Below are 16,611 nucleotides of genomic sequence, written 5' to 3' on the forward strand. Positions count from 1 at the left end.
TCAAGGCTGTGATGCTACACTGCAAAGCTCCTTCTGGCAAACATGAGCGTGCACACTATGTACAAAGAGCACTTGCTCATTCAAACAGTCTTACTGCTGAATGCTCAGTGTAGTAGATGGATACATGGGACATGAGGAGTGAGCACTGAGAGAGAGAAAGAGATAGAGGGAGAGAAAAATGTTCCATATTCTTTGACTGACTGCCTGGGTCTGTAGTTGGCTGACTATGCTTTGAGAGTGTTCTTTGGGGATCGCCAAACATCTGACTTTAAGGGCATTGTATTCAAACTGATGGTGAAATTCTCTGTTCTGAGTTCATCCATCTCTATTGATAGTGTCAGTGAAGCGTATGAATAGATCTTATGATGATTCAGAAAACCCACAAATATAGTATAGAATAGATTCTGCCGTAAATAGCATTTAGAAGATGGCAATGGGGATCCATAGAGATACAGATCCAGAGAGATGCTGTCCTCTCCTCTCCTCTTCTCTCACAGAGGTTTTGTGCCTGTTAAGCCCTTTATTTTCAGTGAGGGAGAAGTGCTAGGTGAACACGCACAGGCATGCTACTACTGCGTGACCCTCAACTGACTACTGTATCAAAAAGTGAACTGTTTCTTATTTGTTCTCAGCCAAAATAAAATAAAAAAAAACCCGAAATCCACAGAAAGACTGAAAAGTTTGCAACTGAAATCCGCCAGCTACGATTTCAGGTCTAGGCCTCTCTGTCAGTAAAATGGGCGATTCCAAGTGTCAAGACACAAAATGGCCGTCATTGCTTGTTTTGCCTCATCCAACAATGAGCAATAGAACTGTGAATTTGCAATTGTGGTGAGTGACGTGATGGGAATGCTGAGGGCAGGGTGGCGGATAAGTAACAGCAATGACAGTTTTAGACCCTCAGAAGATCCAAAATCGGGCTCAGAGAAAGACTGAGAGAGGTTTACATGTCAGCTAAGGGGATGGATGAAACAGAGGGGCTGCGACACCTCTGTGTGTCCCGTGTTCAGAGTCGAGTCTGGGCTTCGGGGATGTAGATCTCGATGCTGTCGGCGCTCTCTGTGGCCGAGTTCTGGCGGAAGGAGGCAGTCCGCTTGGTCTGCAGCAGCCTCCTCCTTGCCTCTGTCCTCTGACGGTCCACAAGGTCCAGGGACTTCTCCCTGATGGGTAGGGTGCGCCCACCCGCACGGGGCACCACCAGGCCTCCCGACCCACCTCCGCCACCTCCGCCCCCCCCATCCCCGACGCTATCGGCCCGGAGGCTGCCGCTCACCCCGCCCGCTGGCTTCTTTGGTAAGGGAGGAGGAAGCTTCTTATCCTCCTAGCCGGGTAATGGTGAGGTGTGAACATATGATGAAAATGCAGAGGACAAAGGGAGGTACCGTGTCAGGTGGTATAAAAAATGATTTTGTATGGTTGTGCGAGGGGGTCCCATGCAGAAAAGCAGAGATATAGGGGACAATGGAGAGAATGAGAAATCAAAGGGCAAAACCAGCAACAGATCAAAGGGGAAAGGTCACGTGACGAGGCATAATTTACATAGCATGGCAGAGACATTACGACAAAAAAACATAAAAAATAGCAAAATCAACATAAAAAAATATCTCAACATGCATTGGCATCGGGATGAAGAAAAAGGAAATGAAACACGGGGAAAGAAGAGAAAAGAAAAATAAAGAAGACGTAAAAGAAAAAAAGAAGAAAAGAGAAACAAGTGTTAGTTCTTGTTAAACTATCAGATGATACAGTAAAGAACTGCAGTTGAATGAGCATACTAGTCTACTTTACATGCTGCGTGTCAGAGATGAGTGATTGAATCCAGTGTGTGCCACATCTATAGACAGTAATGTACAGGTATTTTCTTCTGTATAGCCTCATTAAATACAAGCTTGTTTATAAGCATTTTCACTAATTCTAGACTCCACAGTCTCTCAGGCAGCTCAGCTCAGTTCCTTTTGCCGTTCTGCAGTTTCACAGCCTGCAAAGGCTTGGAGGGCAGGACCATCTGCGCCACTCTCCTGCACACCGCCATCTTGGCTCTGGGGGAGTGCTGAAGGGAAACCAGGGCTGTGCGGACCCCTGGGCTTCTCACCTTCTTTTCAGGCGGGAGCCTCCAGCCAGAGTCCTTGATCCTCTGGAGGTCCTGGAACTTGACCCTGACGTCCTCTATGTTGAGCTGGAGCAGGTCCCAGAAGCCTGCCAGGTCCTGAGAGCTGGGCTGGGGGTACGCTGATGGGTCCTGGATGGGCAGGGAAATGGAACGTGGAAGTGGGAGGAATGGCCAAAGTAATATACAAGGAGAAGTAAAAGAAAGAGAAGAGGGAGAACAAATTCAGACAGGAAAAATTTCTGCACTGGTGATTCTGCAGCAAGGCTCATTCTGCCCTTGGCGACAGTGATATGCCTCGAATCTCTGCAAAATGATGAACCATAACTCAATCTGATGTCACAATGTTTTGTGCGATCACACATACTCACCACACTTTGTTGGCAGAGGCGGAAGAACTGCTGGACTTTTTGAGACATGAGCATCTGGGCACTGCCAACTGCATTACGAATCAGCTCAAGAACTAGTGGGGGAAAAAAAGAAGCAGAAAAGACACAGCAAACAGTTCTATTAGAAACTGGAAATGCAAGAACTGATTCAATTGAACTTCAACCTCCCGTCTGCTCCTTTAGACCCTCCTCCCACACTCACCCTCCTCTGGCAGTTCATTTTCCTCTGCCTCTCTCTCCATGGTCTGGCACCATCCCTCCATCCTCTCCACCTCTGTCTGCAGGAGGCGTAGGAAGAACTCCCCGTCTCTCATGCAGGGCGAGGCTCGGCCCGAGTCGGGCAGGCTCCGGGGGCCCTCCAGGGACGGCGTCCCCGCCCAGGCCCGCTCGGAGGTGAGGGGCAGCGGGGAGTGGGCGCGTGGGGGCAAGTGCGGGTGCTGGTGGGGCCGTGGATCCGCTGGGCAGGGCTCAGTGGAGTAGCCGCTCTGGATATAGTCCTGGGATAATGCAAGAGATTAAAGGAAAACGCTGCTAGGACACATCCTTCAATGGTGGAAGCATTTGGACGTAAGTAATGAGTAATCATGCAAAGGCCAGTTCTCAGGTGATTAGTTAAGTCTTCGGAGTGTCAGTTCACTAGACCCTAAGGTATGGTCCTTGCATCTAATATCGGCCAACAAAACTCCCAAACCCACTTATAGCAAGTGGAGCAATGACTGAACTTGAACTGAACTTCACAGACAAACAGCTTAGAGGGAACGTTGGTCCTGAATGCTGATCTTTGCGTGTGTTGAGGCAGGCCTACCTCTCTGTAGGCCCACTGTCCCTGTGTGTGGACGGTGCGGTGGTACTCGGTGTACTGGCCGGCGGACTCGGGCTCCGACGAGTGCCTCTGGAAGGAACAGCCGAACTGAAGACTCTTGTCCTGCGTCGGCACGGCGATGCTGAGCCCCGGGAAGCCCTCGGGGTCCAGGTCCGCCTGCACGCTCGCCGTCACGCTGTTGGAGCGCTTGAAACGAGCCCGCCTGGAACAGAGAGCGAGTCGCCGTGGGGTCGGACACATCCAGTCAGGCACGTGACTGATAACCAATTTTTACATTTGCATATGCCTCTTTGAGCAAGGACAGTCACGCTGCAATTTCCTAATACTGTCATTGCGGTCACTACCACTGACTTGGTTGTGATATCGCCTGCTAAATCCCATGACATATGACGCACTGGTGTGTTCAAATGTCATGCCATTGGAATCAGTTAGAGTTTGCTCCACTGTTACAAGTTTACCCCCCCCCCCCCCCTCCGATCTCCCCCTCCCCCCTCCCCTCCTCCCTCCACCCTCCTTCGCCGTCTGATGAGGTGTGAGGTGTGACTCAGATTTCCGTTCTCTCGCTTTCGTTTTCTCTGCCGATGTCACACTCTCACCCTTGATGACTGGAGGAGGAGGGGGACATTGTAAACAGGTGCACGATCGCATACTGCCGGAGGTGCGTGCACATGTGTTTGTGTGAATGCATGCGTGCATATGTGTGAATCTGACCCGTGGGTGATGCTGGATATAATTAGGAGGAGGGCTGCGTCACGTGCGAAAGTCATGTCGAGTGTGTGATTTGCAGTAGTCATGGTTACAGTCACTAATGGTGAGAAACAAGACATTCTTGGAACAGAGTGCTACTGAATTCAAGCTGTGATGTCTGATGAAATGTTAAATGAAATAATAGGATCAAGCTTCGAAATAAACCATAGGTGACTGCACCGCTGGGTGCCCAGGGGATGACTGCTTTTTCATATTACATATTAAAATTATTCACACAAATGATTGTACAAACACCTCAGACAAAAAATCCTGAATAAATCCCTTAATAAATACACATAATTTTGGGGCACAGGTAAATTATCAAATGGATGAATGCTTTTACAAACAACCGTATCTTGTTTTGGAAGTTATGTGTCCATAATTAGGAAATTTAAGTGTCAAAATGAAGCAAGCACACCCTCAAGTAGTTTACAGATTTGAAATCATATTCAAATATATTTTCCCTGGTTTGATATCCAATTATAATTCCATTACCTTTTGTCATCTTCCACTTGGACCCCTATGGAGTGGACTTCCCTAAGAGCTTTGCCCTCCGCATCTGAATCCGACAGGGTCTCCGAGCTGTCCACCTGTCACGCATAGAGAAGGCCAATGAGCACCACAGTCAGAGTGTACACACACACACACACACACGCACACACACACACAAGACCCCCTATACGCCTGGCATTACCATGCATTTTAGGTGATTGGATTGTTTAGATCGAGCAAAACTGCATCAAATCTAGATGTAAATGCACCCAAGATGCATTGGCATCTCATGCATGCATTTGACCACTTTAACAACAAAGTGTAAATGCATTACGTCTTCAATCCATGTATAGCAACTACAGAAATGGAAATGAACTTTCCAATCAGGTAGCACATAATCAAATGGGCGGCAGGCAGCTTGGATAGTGTCAGGATACTTGTGAATGGGGAACAAGCAAGATGTGGTGTCAGTTTTAGGACACAAATGGTATGAAGTGATTCATACCACATTGAGTGAGTGTAGGCATGAACCTGTGTTTTGCAAGGGGAAGGGAAATACAATTTCAATGTGTACTGGAGACGCATTTTAATTCCAGGTGTAAATGTAATCCACCTAAATCTAGATGCAATCTAGATATGAGATGCAAGTGTAAAGGGGCCTTTATATTTGAGGTAAAATTTACACATCCATTTCATGTCTCATTAGTATTATGTGCCTCATATTGTGCAACAGTTTGAAACAGAGATGTCATAGCTGCTTTTCAGATTAGGAACAGTCTATTTTCACACAGCCAAAGCCCTATACTAGCAGCCGTCCCTTCTCCATCACATCACCATCTCACCTGCACAGCTATGGACGGCCTCCACTTCCTCCCACCGCGTCCGTCGTCCTGCCCTCCTCCTCCAGCTTTACTCAGCACCAAACTGTTCTGGGGCAGAGAGACCGACTTCCCCAGGCTGCCCCCGGCCCTGCCGTCCCTCTCCCTGGCCGGCCTCGGGGGCCCCTCCAGCAGGCTGTCGGCCGAGCTGCTGTGCTTGGCCCTCACCCCCACCCCAGGACCCCCTCCGTAGGGCACCAGCTCCCGCGAACCCCTGACCCCGTCCAGGCTCTCCGCCGAGTTGCTGTGCTGTCGGGATCGTCCCGGGCCGGTACCGGTGTAGTAGCCCGCCCTGGAGGTGCGACCCGAGGGCCCGTCGGAGCTGCCCAGGTCCACGGAGTTGCTGTGCTGCTTGGGGCGCCCGGGGCCAGGGCCCGGGGCCGACTGTCCGGCACTGTGGAAGTAGGCGTCCTGGGTGGACTCTGTGCTGCTCTGGGCCCGCACTGATAGCGCAGACTTGGTCATGCGAGGTGGGAGAGGGGGAGGAGCACCTTTACGATAGGGAAAGACTGGAGGGCCAGAGGAGTGGGAGAGAGGGAGACAGGTATAGTGAGTTGTTATTAGCAAAATGGGCAACGTGTCAACATGGGGCTGGGGAGGTGGATACTTACAATGGGGGCAGGCTGGAAAGACAAAGTGGTAAGGAGAAGAGAGATGGAAGGAGGGAAATTTGTCAAAAAAAATGGGGTGAATGAATATAGAGAGAAAGCAACAAATTCAGAAACAAAAATAATGTCAGTGAAAGATGTGAAAGAAAGATTTATGGAAGCAACTCAAAAGTGCTATTTATTTTTTACCAAACATTAGCTTTTGGTATGAATTTCAGTGAGAGGCAGAGAGCAGAGTGGTGGAAGAGACAGAGCAATGACAGAAGTGACAAAAGAAAACCTCTTCCCTTGAGCGAATTTAACTCTGCTTCTTAAGAAGATAAAGCAATTTCCTGAGAGAAATATTAAAATGAGAAGCACACATTTTTTTCAGCAGATTCTCTCTCCGTGTCTGTCTCTTTCTCCTCCCTCGTTGTTTCGTTCAAACATACACGTGCTTGCACACACACACACACACACACACACACACACACACACACACACACACACACACACAGTTCATAGTTTATTTCCATTGAATAAAAGATCAAACCTAAATGCTTTTCTTTCCAAGCATTCTCATTTCCAGCCGGCTTGTCTCAATGTGCAACGAGTCTCACCAAGAGAGGTATGTGTGCACGCATGTGTGTAGGTGTGTGTGTGTTTGTGGGTGAGTTTGTGTACTGGGAATGTGTGTGTGTGTGTGCGTGTTTGTGGTTGATGTATATGACACTTCACAGCGGCTTTAATAAATCTCAGGGGGATTTGCCGGTCTAAGCCAGGAAATATTAGCCCTGTAAGGCACCACTGATAGCACTGGAGTGGCTCTGCAGTCTCCCGCACAAACACACACATCTGCACACAGACACACACACACACACACACACACGAATGACTGCAGATGTAAATGAGGCTTGAGTAAGAGCACGGATGATCGTGAGGATAAAACCCAAACTATCGAAGACAACAGCAAACACACGAGTAACAAAATGGATTCAAACCGAGAGAGTGATGTGGAAAGGAAAGGCAGGAGACCGCACCAAGGAGCGAGAGAGAGAGAGAGCGGGAGAGAGAGAGAGAGGGAGAGGCAGCTGGAGACATTGAGCTATCATCATAATCATGAGCGTTCCAGTCCCCATTACTGAGCCAGAGAAGCCGGCGATTACACAGGGGAGGGAGATGGGAGAGATGAGATACAGAGACAAGACGGAGAGGGGAACAGATAGAGATGATAGAGAACAGGGAGCATGCACGGCAACACACACCAGTCCATGCTCACAGCACGCACATGCACACACACGCAAAGAATGCGCTGCAGAGGAACAGAAGGCTTAGGTGAGACAGTGAGATGATAGAGATTGAGGGAAAAGGGAAAAAAACAAAAAAGTACACATTGCATGCAGCTGTGCACTGGCTGAGAAGGTAGTGGAAGTAATGAACTGTGTGTGTGTGTGTGTGTAGATGTGTGCACAAACTCGGTTTTGTCAAGCTAAGTGCAACGTTGTGAACCCTCTGCAGTGCACTGTCTTCTCCTGCTGGCTGTGCTAATGTGCCACCAGGTTGCCCCCATACAACAGACGAACCCCCCCACCCTTCACACACACACACACACACACACACACTTACACATATTCGTACACAGACACACTCACCGGCCCCGCTCTTGATGCTTCCCTGAGGGCCCGACATGGAGAAGACCGACAGGCAGTCGTCGTCCTGGGAACAGCCGGCCTGGATGGCGCGGACGTAGCTGTGGCTGCGGGTGCGGAAGACCCCGGGTAGATCCAGGGCCTCGACCGCCTGAGACTCCACCTCCCCGAACATGGTTTCACACACCGCCTCAAACTGGCGGTTCAGAGTGTCTCCCAGCTGAAGTGGGACAGAGGGATGGGGAGAAAGGGAGAGACCGGAGTAAAGACAGGGTACTGGATGCGGGAGGATACCGGAGCGCCCGGAGGGAAAACCCAGGTGAAGGCAAATTGCATTAGCGGTTACCTGTGAGCTGGTCAGAGAGCGGGTGTAGCTGCGAGAGCGGGTGTGGCTCTTGGGTGTGGTTCGGCTGTTGGGGTAGGAGTCTGTGCACTGCTTACACGAGTACCTGTATTAAACACAAACAAAATCAGCTTCAATGATGACCATAACAAAATAGTAACTGATATTTGAGTTTTTACATTAAATCTACTACAGTGATATTATTGTGGCTGCAAAGTGGAGATAAAGTACTCTTTATGTGAAGATATAACCTTTGAATAACAGTAAAACGTGAAAAAACATGAAAAAGAATTCATCCCCTTGGGCAGATTTTTGTAATAGGTCTATGGATTAATAACACATACCATTTGGTTGACCTCGACTATCCAATAACACTTCATTGATTGATAACAGTTGGATATCATTTTTAGTGCCATAGCATTTTGTCAGTGCTCCCTTCCACTTCCAGTCAGGCTGCATTCATGTGAAAGGGAAAAAAACGCCGGAACAACTTGGCAGTTGAAAGCACTGACTTGGAAGAGTTTGCTCCTGATCAGCTGTTTCACGCTTGACACACACATGCACTTAATGAGTGATGATTTGAGTTCATGTTGTACGGCAAAACAAATATTGCAAAAAAACAAATGAAAAATCAAGCAAGTAGTCACGTCCTGCCTTGCCGTTTTAAGAGCTGTGATCGGAAAATAACTTATGTGATGAAAGTCATTTATTTTGTTTGTTTTATTCGAAATGAATACATCCCCAAGCGAATACATCCCCAAGCAGTATTTCAAAGTGAACGGAAGCTCCTATCTACCGTCTTTCCCATAATGACTTGAATGCAGCGATAGACTTAGCGGTAGATGACCTTTGATCCATGCTGACGGAGCGCCGGAAGGCCTCCCGCTGGGCGATCAGGCTGGTCTTGGGCGAGGCTTTGGGGCTGGCGTCCGAGTCGGCGCTGTCGTCGTCGCCCATGGCCTTGATGTAGCTGCCGCTGCGCATGCGGCGGCACGGGATCTCCCCTCCGCTGTCGGCCACGCCGCCGCCGCCGGGGTATCCGCCCCCCCACTCGTCCGACGGGACCTGAGACACACATTCACACAAACATTCACACCGTCATATAAGCATAAGTAAGACCAAGAGACATCCATCTATACAGCATTAGTATAAAACTATGTAAACGCACAGTCAAACTCAGTTTTAGTACGATTCTCCATACAATGGGTTAAAATGACTCACAGAGTTAGAGTAAGTTAAAACTAAGTATGCATTCTTCCAATCCAAAGTGTTAGGGGAAAAGCCATTACTCACAATGTGAACTAATCAATGTTAAGATATTGACGATGTTTTCACTGCACAGTCGGCAGCTTCTCCCCAATATCTGCAGTTAAAGTCGAAAAGACTTCACACAATGGAAATATTTTTCACTGGTTGATGAAATATATTTCACCGCTCGATCAGAATGACAGTGATTTTGTCAGACGTACAGTACTGGCACACGTGCACACAGCCAGACACCGGCAGTGCATTGTATTGTAATGCACACACACACTGGCACAGACAGCTCAGCCACACTGGCATGCTCATGAATTCATACACACACACACGCACACGCACACGCACACGCATACACACGTGCACACACATGCATACATGTGAGATGGCGTTAGAGAAAGAAAGAAAGGGACAAAGGGACTTACAGAAAGAGAGAAACTCTGACAGCTGGAGAAACACTGACACAGAGAAGGAAAAAGAGCGTAAGCCAGAAGCCGACAGACGGAGAGCAAATAGACAGACCGACAGACAGATAGACAAGCAGACAGACAGCCGATAGACAGACGGAAGCGGATCAGAGAGGAAGACCAAAATATAAGCAGGCAGACAAGAGCGCTGACAGAAATGCAGAGAGACAGACAGACACACAGGGTAACAGACAAGAAACGGACAGAAAAGCAGATAGGAAAACAGAGAGACACAAGTAGGCTCAGAGCAAAGCAGACACAGAGAGAAAGGCAGGCAGTGCCGATAGACAGGAAGACAGATGGGCAGACGAATGAGAGTCTGATGAAGAGAAAACAAAATCAAACACAGATGTAAACACGCAGAAACACAGCCAGTCACGACAACAAAGTACGGGGAAACACAAGACATTAAAAAAAGAGAATTGATAAGGGATAATGAAATGGAACAAAACATTGACAGGGTTCCCACCGTGGTCCTGGTGTCAAATCCCATGACTTTCCATAACTAAGTCACACTCTACTCTACCTTCCTGGTTTGTTAGTGTTGTTTTTCTAAAGGGTTTGCACTACAGTTGGAGAAAAAACAGCTGAAAACCATCATTGAATGCAATGAATATGTGAAACAAGTTGTAAAATACATTCTGGTGTTTTTCTGTACAGTGGCCCATTTATTTACATAATTTATCAAATTCTCTAACTTTCCCTGCCTGGAATCCACCTAGGCTGGGCGAATGACCGAATACCTCGATACCGATAATGTGACAATATTTTAGGAGTGTTTGTGCTTTCATAAGATATTTACACACAAGAAAATTTAGAAAATTAGTAATGATCATTAGCAATCAGTAATGTGTAATCAGTAATAGTAATATGGTCATGATGAGCAGGTAAATCCAATCATTGTTCATTTTACTCAGAAAAGGCTAATAGGTTCAGAAAATTGTATCACTTTACTGTAACGTAAAGTACCATTTAAGTTATTTCACAATATTACGATAACCAAAATCCCAGACAATCTAGTCTCATATCACGATATCGATATTAACGATATATCGCCCAGGTCTAAATCCACCTCTCAAAATTCCGTGACATTCCAGGAAATTCCATGACCAGTGGGAACCCCGGTTGGAGACAGAGACAACAGAGAGCCAGGCAGGAAGACAGAGAGACACAACCAAACAGATAGGAAACAGCTCCTTTCTTAAATCTGCATCAGAAAATGGAATCGTATCATTGTGGAGGATCACTCAGACCTACGTATATGTAGGTGTGTGTGTGTGTGTGTGTGCGTATGTGTGTGTGTGCGCCATCTGGTCTCACTCCTTTACCAATATGATGAAGGCTTCACACCAGCTAACAGCCAGAGAGTAAGAGCAGCTGCTCGTGCTGAAAGACCCCTCTATCCTCCAGTCGCTGCAAAGGCTGTGAAGTGTGTAGTCTCTCCCACACGCATGTGACCGCATGAAAACACTGACACACACACATGCATGCACACATCACACACACATGCACAGACACACACCCATGGCTCCGGGGCAGGGGGTCCATCCAGCTGAGTGTGTTTTTTTAAAGGTCATCACTTAAAAGAAGATGATTCAGCCTAATCTCCCGATCCCCTGGCCTTCGTCTATCTCTCTCCTTTTCTCTCTCTCTCTCTCTCTCTCTCTCTCTCTCTTTGCCCCCTAGCAACCATCTCCCCCTTTATCTCGTTTCTATCCCTGAGCCTCCTTCACTATCTCTATATCCTTCTACCTTGCTGTTTTTCCCTCTCTATCGTTCGCTCTCTCCCTCGCTGGTTCTGTCTTCATTTCACACTCGCTCTATATTCTCTCTTTTTTTTATCGTTCCTTATCTATCGGACGCAGACAGAGGGGAAGGGAGAGGGAAGGGAGAGCGGGGAGAGGCTTAGGGAGTGGAGAGTAAAGTACCAAGTTCTGGTGCTGCACATCGTGATTGGGTCGACACCAAGGGAGAAAACCTTGCAGTGTCCCTTTGCCTTTGACGACAGTAATCCCGACTTGTGAAGATTCACTCAAAGTCTGTCTGTTCAGTGCCAATTTTGTTCCCCGAGTTCTTGCTGTTATAGTTGCTTTTTTCTCACTTTTGTGCACCATAATTGAGCTTCGACTTGGTATAAACTTGCATAAACCTGTGACAAAATCCCCTTCAGCAGCCTGGAAGAACTACTTGGTGTTTTGTCTGACTTGAAGGGGGCAATCGTGGTATATTTGCATTGTATTTGTTCTAAATGCTTTGTCACGTTTCTCCTCAGCAGAATCAGAATTACCTCTAATGCTGCGGGCACACTACATGATTTTTAGGCCAATGCTAGCCACAATCGTTTGGGGTGGTCGCAATGGACAGTCGACACAGAGGATCTTGTCATGTGTGAGGGTTTAGGACTTTAATCTCTTACCTCCCGATCCAGTCAGGACCATCGTGATTATGTCAAACGTTTTATTTTTAGGAATCGAATCTGTACAAATCACGACTGGACAAGTACTCCTGTAGTGTGAGCTGGACAACGACACAAATCTGAACAGAGCTCGTCAAGAGGTTGTGTTTTTGCGAGATTGTGGGGTTGCGTGGTGTGAGAACCCGGGTAGTGTGTATTTGTCATGTGTGCGATTCCAAAATCCAACTGGTCGAGTTTTTTCGCCTCTATGATGGCTGAAAGCAAGTTGTTAAATGCATGATGTCCAAACTTTTCACATTCTGTTCAGTCTTGTAGTGCATCCCCAACATATGTCCACTCCACCAATAGGGAATTTGACCGCAAAACTCTCAAGACTCTGCAGAATTGCTGAGCTGCAGTGGGAAGTTTTGCTCGCAAACAACGAATCAGTCAAGTTTAGGGTTCAGTGTGGAGTTATTGCTTCAATATTGGCACTTGGTGCTGCTGTGTGTCCTGAGGTTCCCCCTAGTCTTGGTGGTGAGCCGTCCCGCTGAACAGCTCTATATCTGCGGCTCCAGGAAGCCGCGCTGCCCTGCAGCCACGGATCAATCTGGCTGACTTCAGCACATCTCAGCACAGCACAAAATTCATTCAACATACTGTCCCCCCTCAGAAAACTGCAAGTGACACCAGGAGATAGAGATATTAGGAAAGAGGGAGTGGGGAAGTTCATTTTGTGTCCGAAAGTGTGGATGTGGTATATATATATGATAGCCCAAGGCATGGAGGAGAGTCTGTTCTTTGAAAAAACAACAACAAAAAAACCCCAACATACAGTATGAGGAACATTGACTCTTTTTTCTTGCCCTTTTCCTGCACCCATTCCCTCTCTCTTTCTTTCGCTTTCCCTCTCTTTCGCTCTCTCTCTCTCTCTCTCTCTCTCTCTCTCTCTCTCTCTCTCTCTCTCTCTCTCTCCTATCAGCAGACCTCAGCTGTGTCTAAAGGATGAGAGCTGGAAAAGCACCAGGGACTCCTGTGGCTACCTGCTGTTTCCGTAGAAACACAGCCTGCATGGCAGTCCTACCACAGCACAGCTGGAGGTGTGTGTGTGTGTGTGTGTGTGTAGGTGTGCGTGTGTGTGTGTGTGTGTGAGAGTGTGTGTCCTCTCATCTGCCTTTGTTGGTACAGTGAAAGAGCCATTAGCTTTTCACTTTGGAGAATTCATGTATACAAAATGAGAGAGAGGGCAGAGGTAAGAGGGAGATAAAGTGAATGTGTTGGATGGGGAGAAAGAGAGAGCGAGCGCCAGCAGGGACTGTTAGACTGTTGAGACAGGTGTTTAATAATTTCCAGGTGTCAATCATCGTCTCTTCATTCATAGCGAAATATCAAGGTGGACCATGGGTTTCTCAGGTAGACATTCAATTTGTATGAGAGACTTTGTCCTAAAGCAACTTGGCTGTAGAACAATGGTTTCTCTGTCTTACAGTCTATGCTCCCTAATGAGCACACTGTGTGTAGATATGCAACCTATGCGAGCACTGACTGTAAAGCCTTTTGTGCTAATTCACAGAAATATTGCTGCCTTTTTTTTTTGCTGTAGCTCAGCATGGGGCGGTAAAGAACATTCACATCCACTCACAATAAATCTTGTCAAAATAGAAATGCACAGACGCTCGCACACAGGCGTACACACACCTGCAGGTAGTGGAAGGTCCTCTCCTTCAGCTTGCTCTCCAGCGGCACCAGGGCTTTGTCATAGCCTCCTCCCCTGGTGGAGGGGTACACCTCCCTGGCCTGACTCACTGTCATGGCCGACCAGGTGCTCCTCTTCAGGGAGTGTCCGTGGTGTCCGTGGTGTCCGTGGTGTCCTCCCCCTTCGCTCCCAGCCAGGGCCATGGAGGTACAGGCCATGCACTCCCCAGGCCCCGGCCCCGGCCCCGGTCCCAGCCCCGGTCCCGGCCCCGGTCCCGGCCCCGGCCCCGGCCCCGGCCCCGGCCCCGGCCCGCCGCCTCGCTCCTTGGGCTTCTTCATGGTGAGCTCCTGGATGGCGGCGTCCAGGCTCTCGTGCCCGCTGGGGTACCCCCTCCTGCCCCCACCCACCAGGAAGCTGCTGTCGCTGTCCAGGTTGTCGTCAGAGCTCCACCAGCCCGCCGTCCGGCTGCGGTGGCGTCTGCCCGACTCGTGGCGCGAGTCTCCGCTCTTGCTGCGCTCGCGGGACTTGCTCCTCCTGGTGGAGCGAGACTGGTGGCCCGAGTAGTGGCCTCCGCCGTCCTCCCCTCCGCTCCGGTGGCCGCCTCCTCCTCCTCCCCCTCTCTCGCCGCGGTATTCCCCGCCTCCTCTCGTGCCGTTGTACTCCCGTTTGGACGGCGCCTCCAGAGAGTGGGACTTGGCAAAGAGACGTTGCACCGAGTGGACCAGGTGTCGGATGCGGGACGGGCTCTCGCTGCGCTGCTCAGCGCCTCCGCTGGCGGTGCGCTGGTACTGCAGCGTGTGGAAGCCGTCGGGGTGGAAGGGCACCTGCTTCTCAAACTGGTCCATCAGGTTCGGGGGGATGCGGTGCATCTTACCTCCGTGGCCCGTGGACAGGCACTCCTCACAAGAGTCGTACGACTGCAGGGGTGGGTGCTGGCTGGGGTGGGAGCGAGGGAAGGTGCCCCCTCCGGAGTGGCTGTGGGAGTGGGAGTGGGAGTGGGAGTGGTGCCTCTCCAAGGCCAGAGACTCCGACGGACCGCCCGGAGGGTAATAGTGACCATCGTTGTGACCCTGGTAGTAGTCTCGGCCCGGGCCGGCATCGCAGTCCTCGGGCATGCAGTGGCAGGGCCCTCCTCCTCCGCCACCACCGGAGGAGTGCTGGGACATGCTGCGGCTGACATGGTAGCCCTTCATAGGCGCCGGGGCGTGGTGGGCCGTCCGGGCCGAAAGGGGGCGCTGTGGGCGTGACAGGGCTGCGCCGGACTCACCTGTGGGCACAAAAAGGATAAAGGGTTGGGTGAAGAGTCTCATTTCCTGGGAAACATGAGGGTTATTTGGCTCTTGACCACTATAAAAGCCAGAATATAAACTAATCACCAATATTGGATGCAGCTGGGACAGCTTTATATGACTTTAAAGCAATATTCCACTTAGTTTTAACATGGGGGTTATTTGGAACTTGAGCGGCATGAAAACCAGAATGTAACGTTTGGATTTTTACTTCCCATTCATTTGAATGAGGCCACGAAAATAGCCTGAAAACTGACATTTAACACGTTGGTGAACATATTCAACAACAACAGATCTCACTTTTAAGACAACAAAGAAGTCCTGCGTCTGTCTTATTTTGCATTTCTATTCTTGGTTTATACTAAAATCAGTATTTAAAAATAAAAGTAGATCCGGTCTCCCAAACCAGAAGTATCTCTCCTAAATGGTATTCCTCTACTATATGTTCTCTTCTATCAATAAAAATGCTATTGTTGTTATATGTAATTATGCTCTAAAACGTTGGACCCACAGTTACAATCACAATAGCGGGATCTGTTGTTGAATATGTTCACCAACGTGCTAAAATGTAAGTTTTCAGGCTATTTTTGTGGCTTAATTCAAATGAATGGGAAGTAAAAACCCAAACGTTACATTCTGGTTTTCATGCTGCTCAAGTGCCAAATAACCCCCATGTTAAAACTAAGTGGAAAATTGCTTTCAAGTCTTATATATAAACCTATAAAAACAAGCGAAAAAACCTGGTATTTTGTCAACACATGGGCAGAAATTTTCATTTCACAAAAAGGTTTTAAGACTGAATATGGACTGAAGATGGACGTTTTTTGCAGTGTATGTGTGTTCAAGAAGCACAAAGGGGGGAGGTGGTGTTAGTGTAATTTATGGTATGACTTACAAATGAATCACACCACGAAATAGACTCTGTAAGAAAAGCACACGTTTACTAGATTGATGTCCAGATTGTTGTTTCTGTGCTGTCAAGTGGCGCAATAAATTGAAAGTGAAAACAATGTTTTTTTTCTGATTAACATTTTTATTGATGTTGCACTTCATTTTTTAGCCAACAAAAGACAAACAGTGCGATAGTAAGCATTCATCCCGCAGGCTGCAATAAGCAACCAGAGACAGCTTTCTTCTTCTCATTCATCTCAAAGGCTGCTAGGCATCTGGGCTGATAAATCAGGAATATTAGCCTCTCTTTCTCTCCCTCTATCTCTCCCTCTCTCTCTTCCATTTAGAACTTCTCACTCTCCATCACCCCTAATTCTTTTTCCTCATCTTCATCAAGCCACCACTCTTGTCTCCCTCTTTCTCTTCCACCCTTGCCCACAGGGAGCCTCTGAGCATTCGGATGATTTACAGCGGAGGGAAACAGTGTGTTTATCGATCACCTGCATCTCCATCCTACCTGCCTTCCTAGAAACTAAACGCACGGGAGATAGCGAGCGGCGGCGGCAAGCGTCCAAGCAAATTCACAAACATCCACACTATC

The 16,611-nt window shown here is 48.4% G+C and overlaps 1 protein-coding gene across 1 annotated transcript; it reads right to left on the bottom strand.

Moving 5' to 3' along the window:
* Positions 1-1,006: 1,006 nt before the first annotated feature.
* dlgap3 (discs, large (Drosophila) homolog-associated protein 3) lies at positions 1,007-15,023 on the bottom strand. The gene is made up of 11 exons (XM_071912614.2): positions 13,833-15,023; positions 8,863-9,080; positions 8,019-8,121; positions 7,676-7,892; positions 5,401-5,945; positions 4,562-4,656; positions 3,302-3,521; positions 2,699-2,993; positions 2,479-2,570; positions 2,093-2,239; positions 1,007-1,321 (listed from the first exon to the last, which is right to left on the bottom strand). The coding sequence occupies exons 1-11, from the start codon at positions 15,021-15,023 to the stop codon at positions 1,007-1,009; spliced, it is 3,438 nt and encodes a 1,145-aa protein (XP_071768715.2).
* Positions 15,024-16,611: the final 1,588 nt, after the last annotated feature.

Source organism: Centroberyx gerrardi, chromosome 19 (genome assembly GCF_048128805.1).
Source record: "Centroberyx gerrardi isolate f3 chromosome 19, fCenGer3.hap1.cur.20231027, whole genome shotgun sequence".
Taxonomy (NCBI): domain Eukaryota; kingdom Metazoa; phylum Chordata; class Actinopteri; order Beryciformes; family Berycidae; genus Centroberyx; species Centroberyx gerrardi.

Coding starts and splice junctions, on each gene's coding strand:
- dlgap3 (XM_071912614.2), bottom strand. CDS start 15,023: ATGAAGGGCTACCATGTCAGCCGCAGCATGTCCCAGCACTCCTCCGGT. Junction 2,994..3,301: donor GACAGTGGGCCTACAGAGAG/GTAGGCCTGCCT, acceptor GCATTATCCCAG/GACTATATCCAGAGCGGCTA. Junction 1,322..2,092: donor GGCTCCCGCCTGAAAAGAAG/GTGAGAAGCCCA, acceptor TTACCCGGCTAG/GAGGATAAGAAGCTTCCTCC.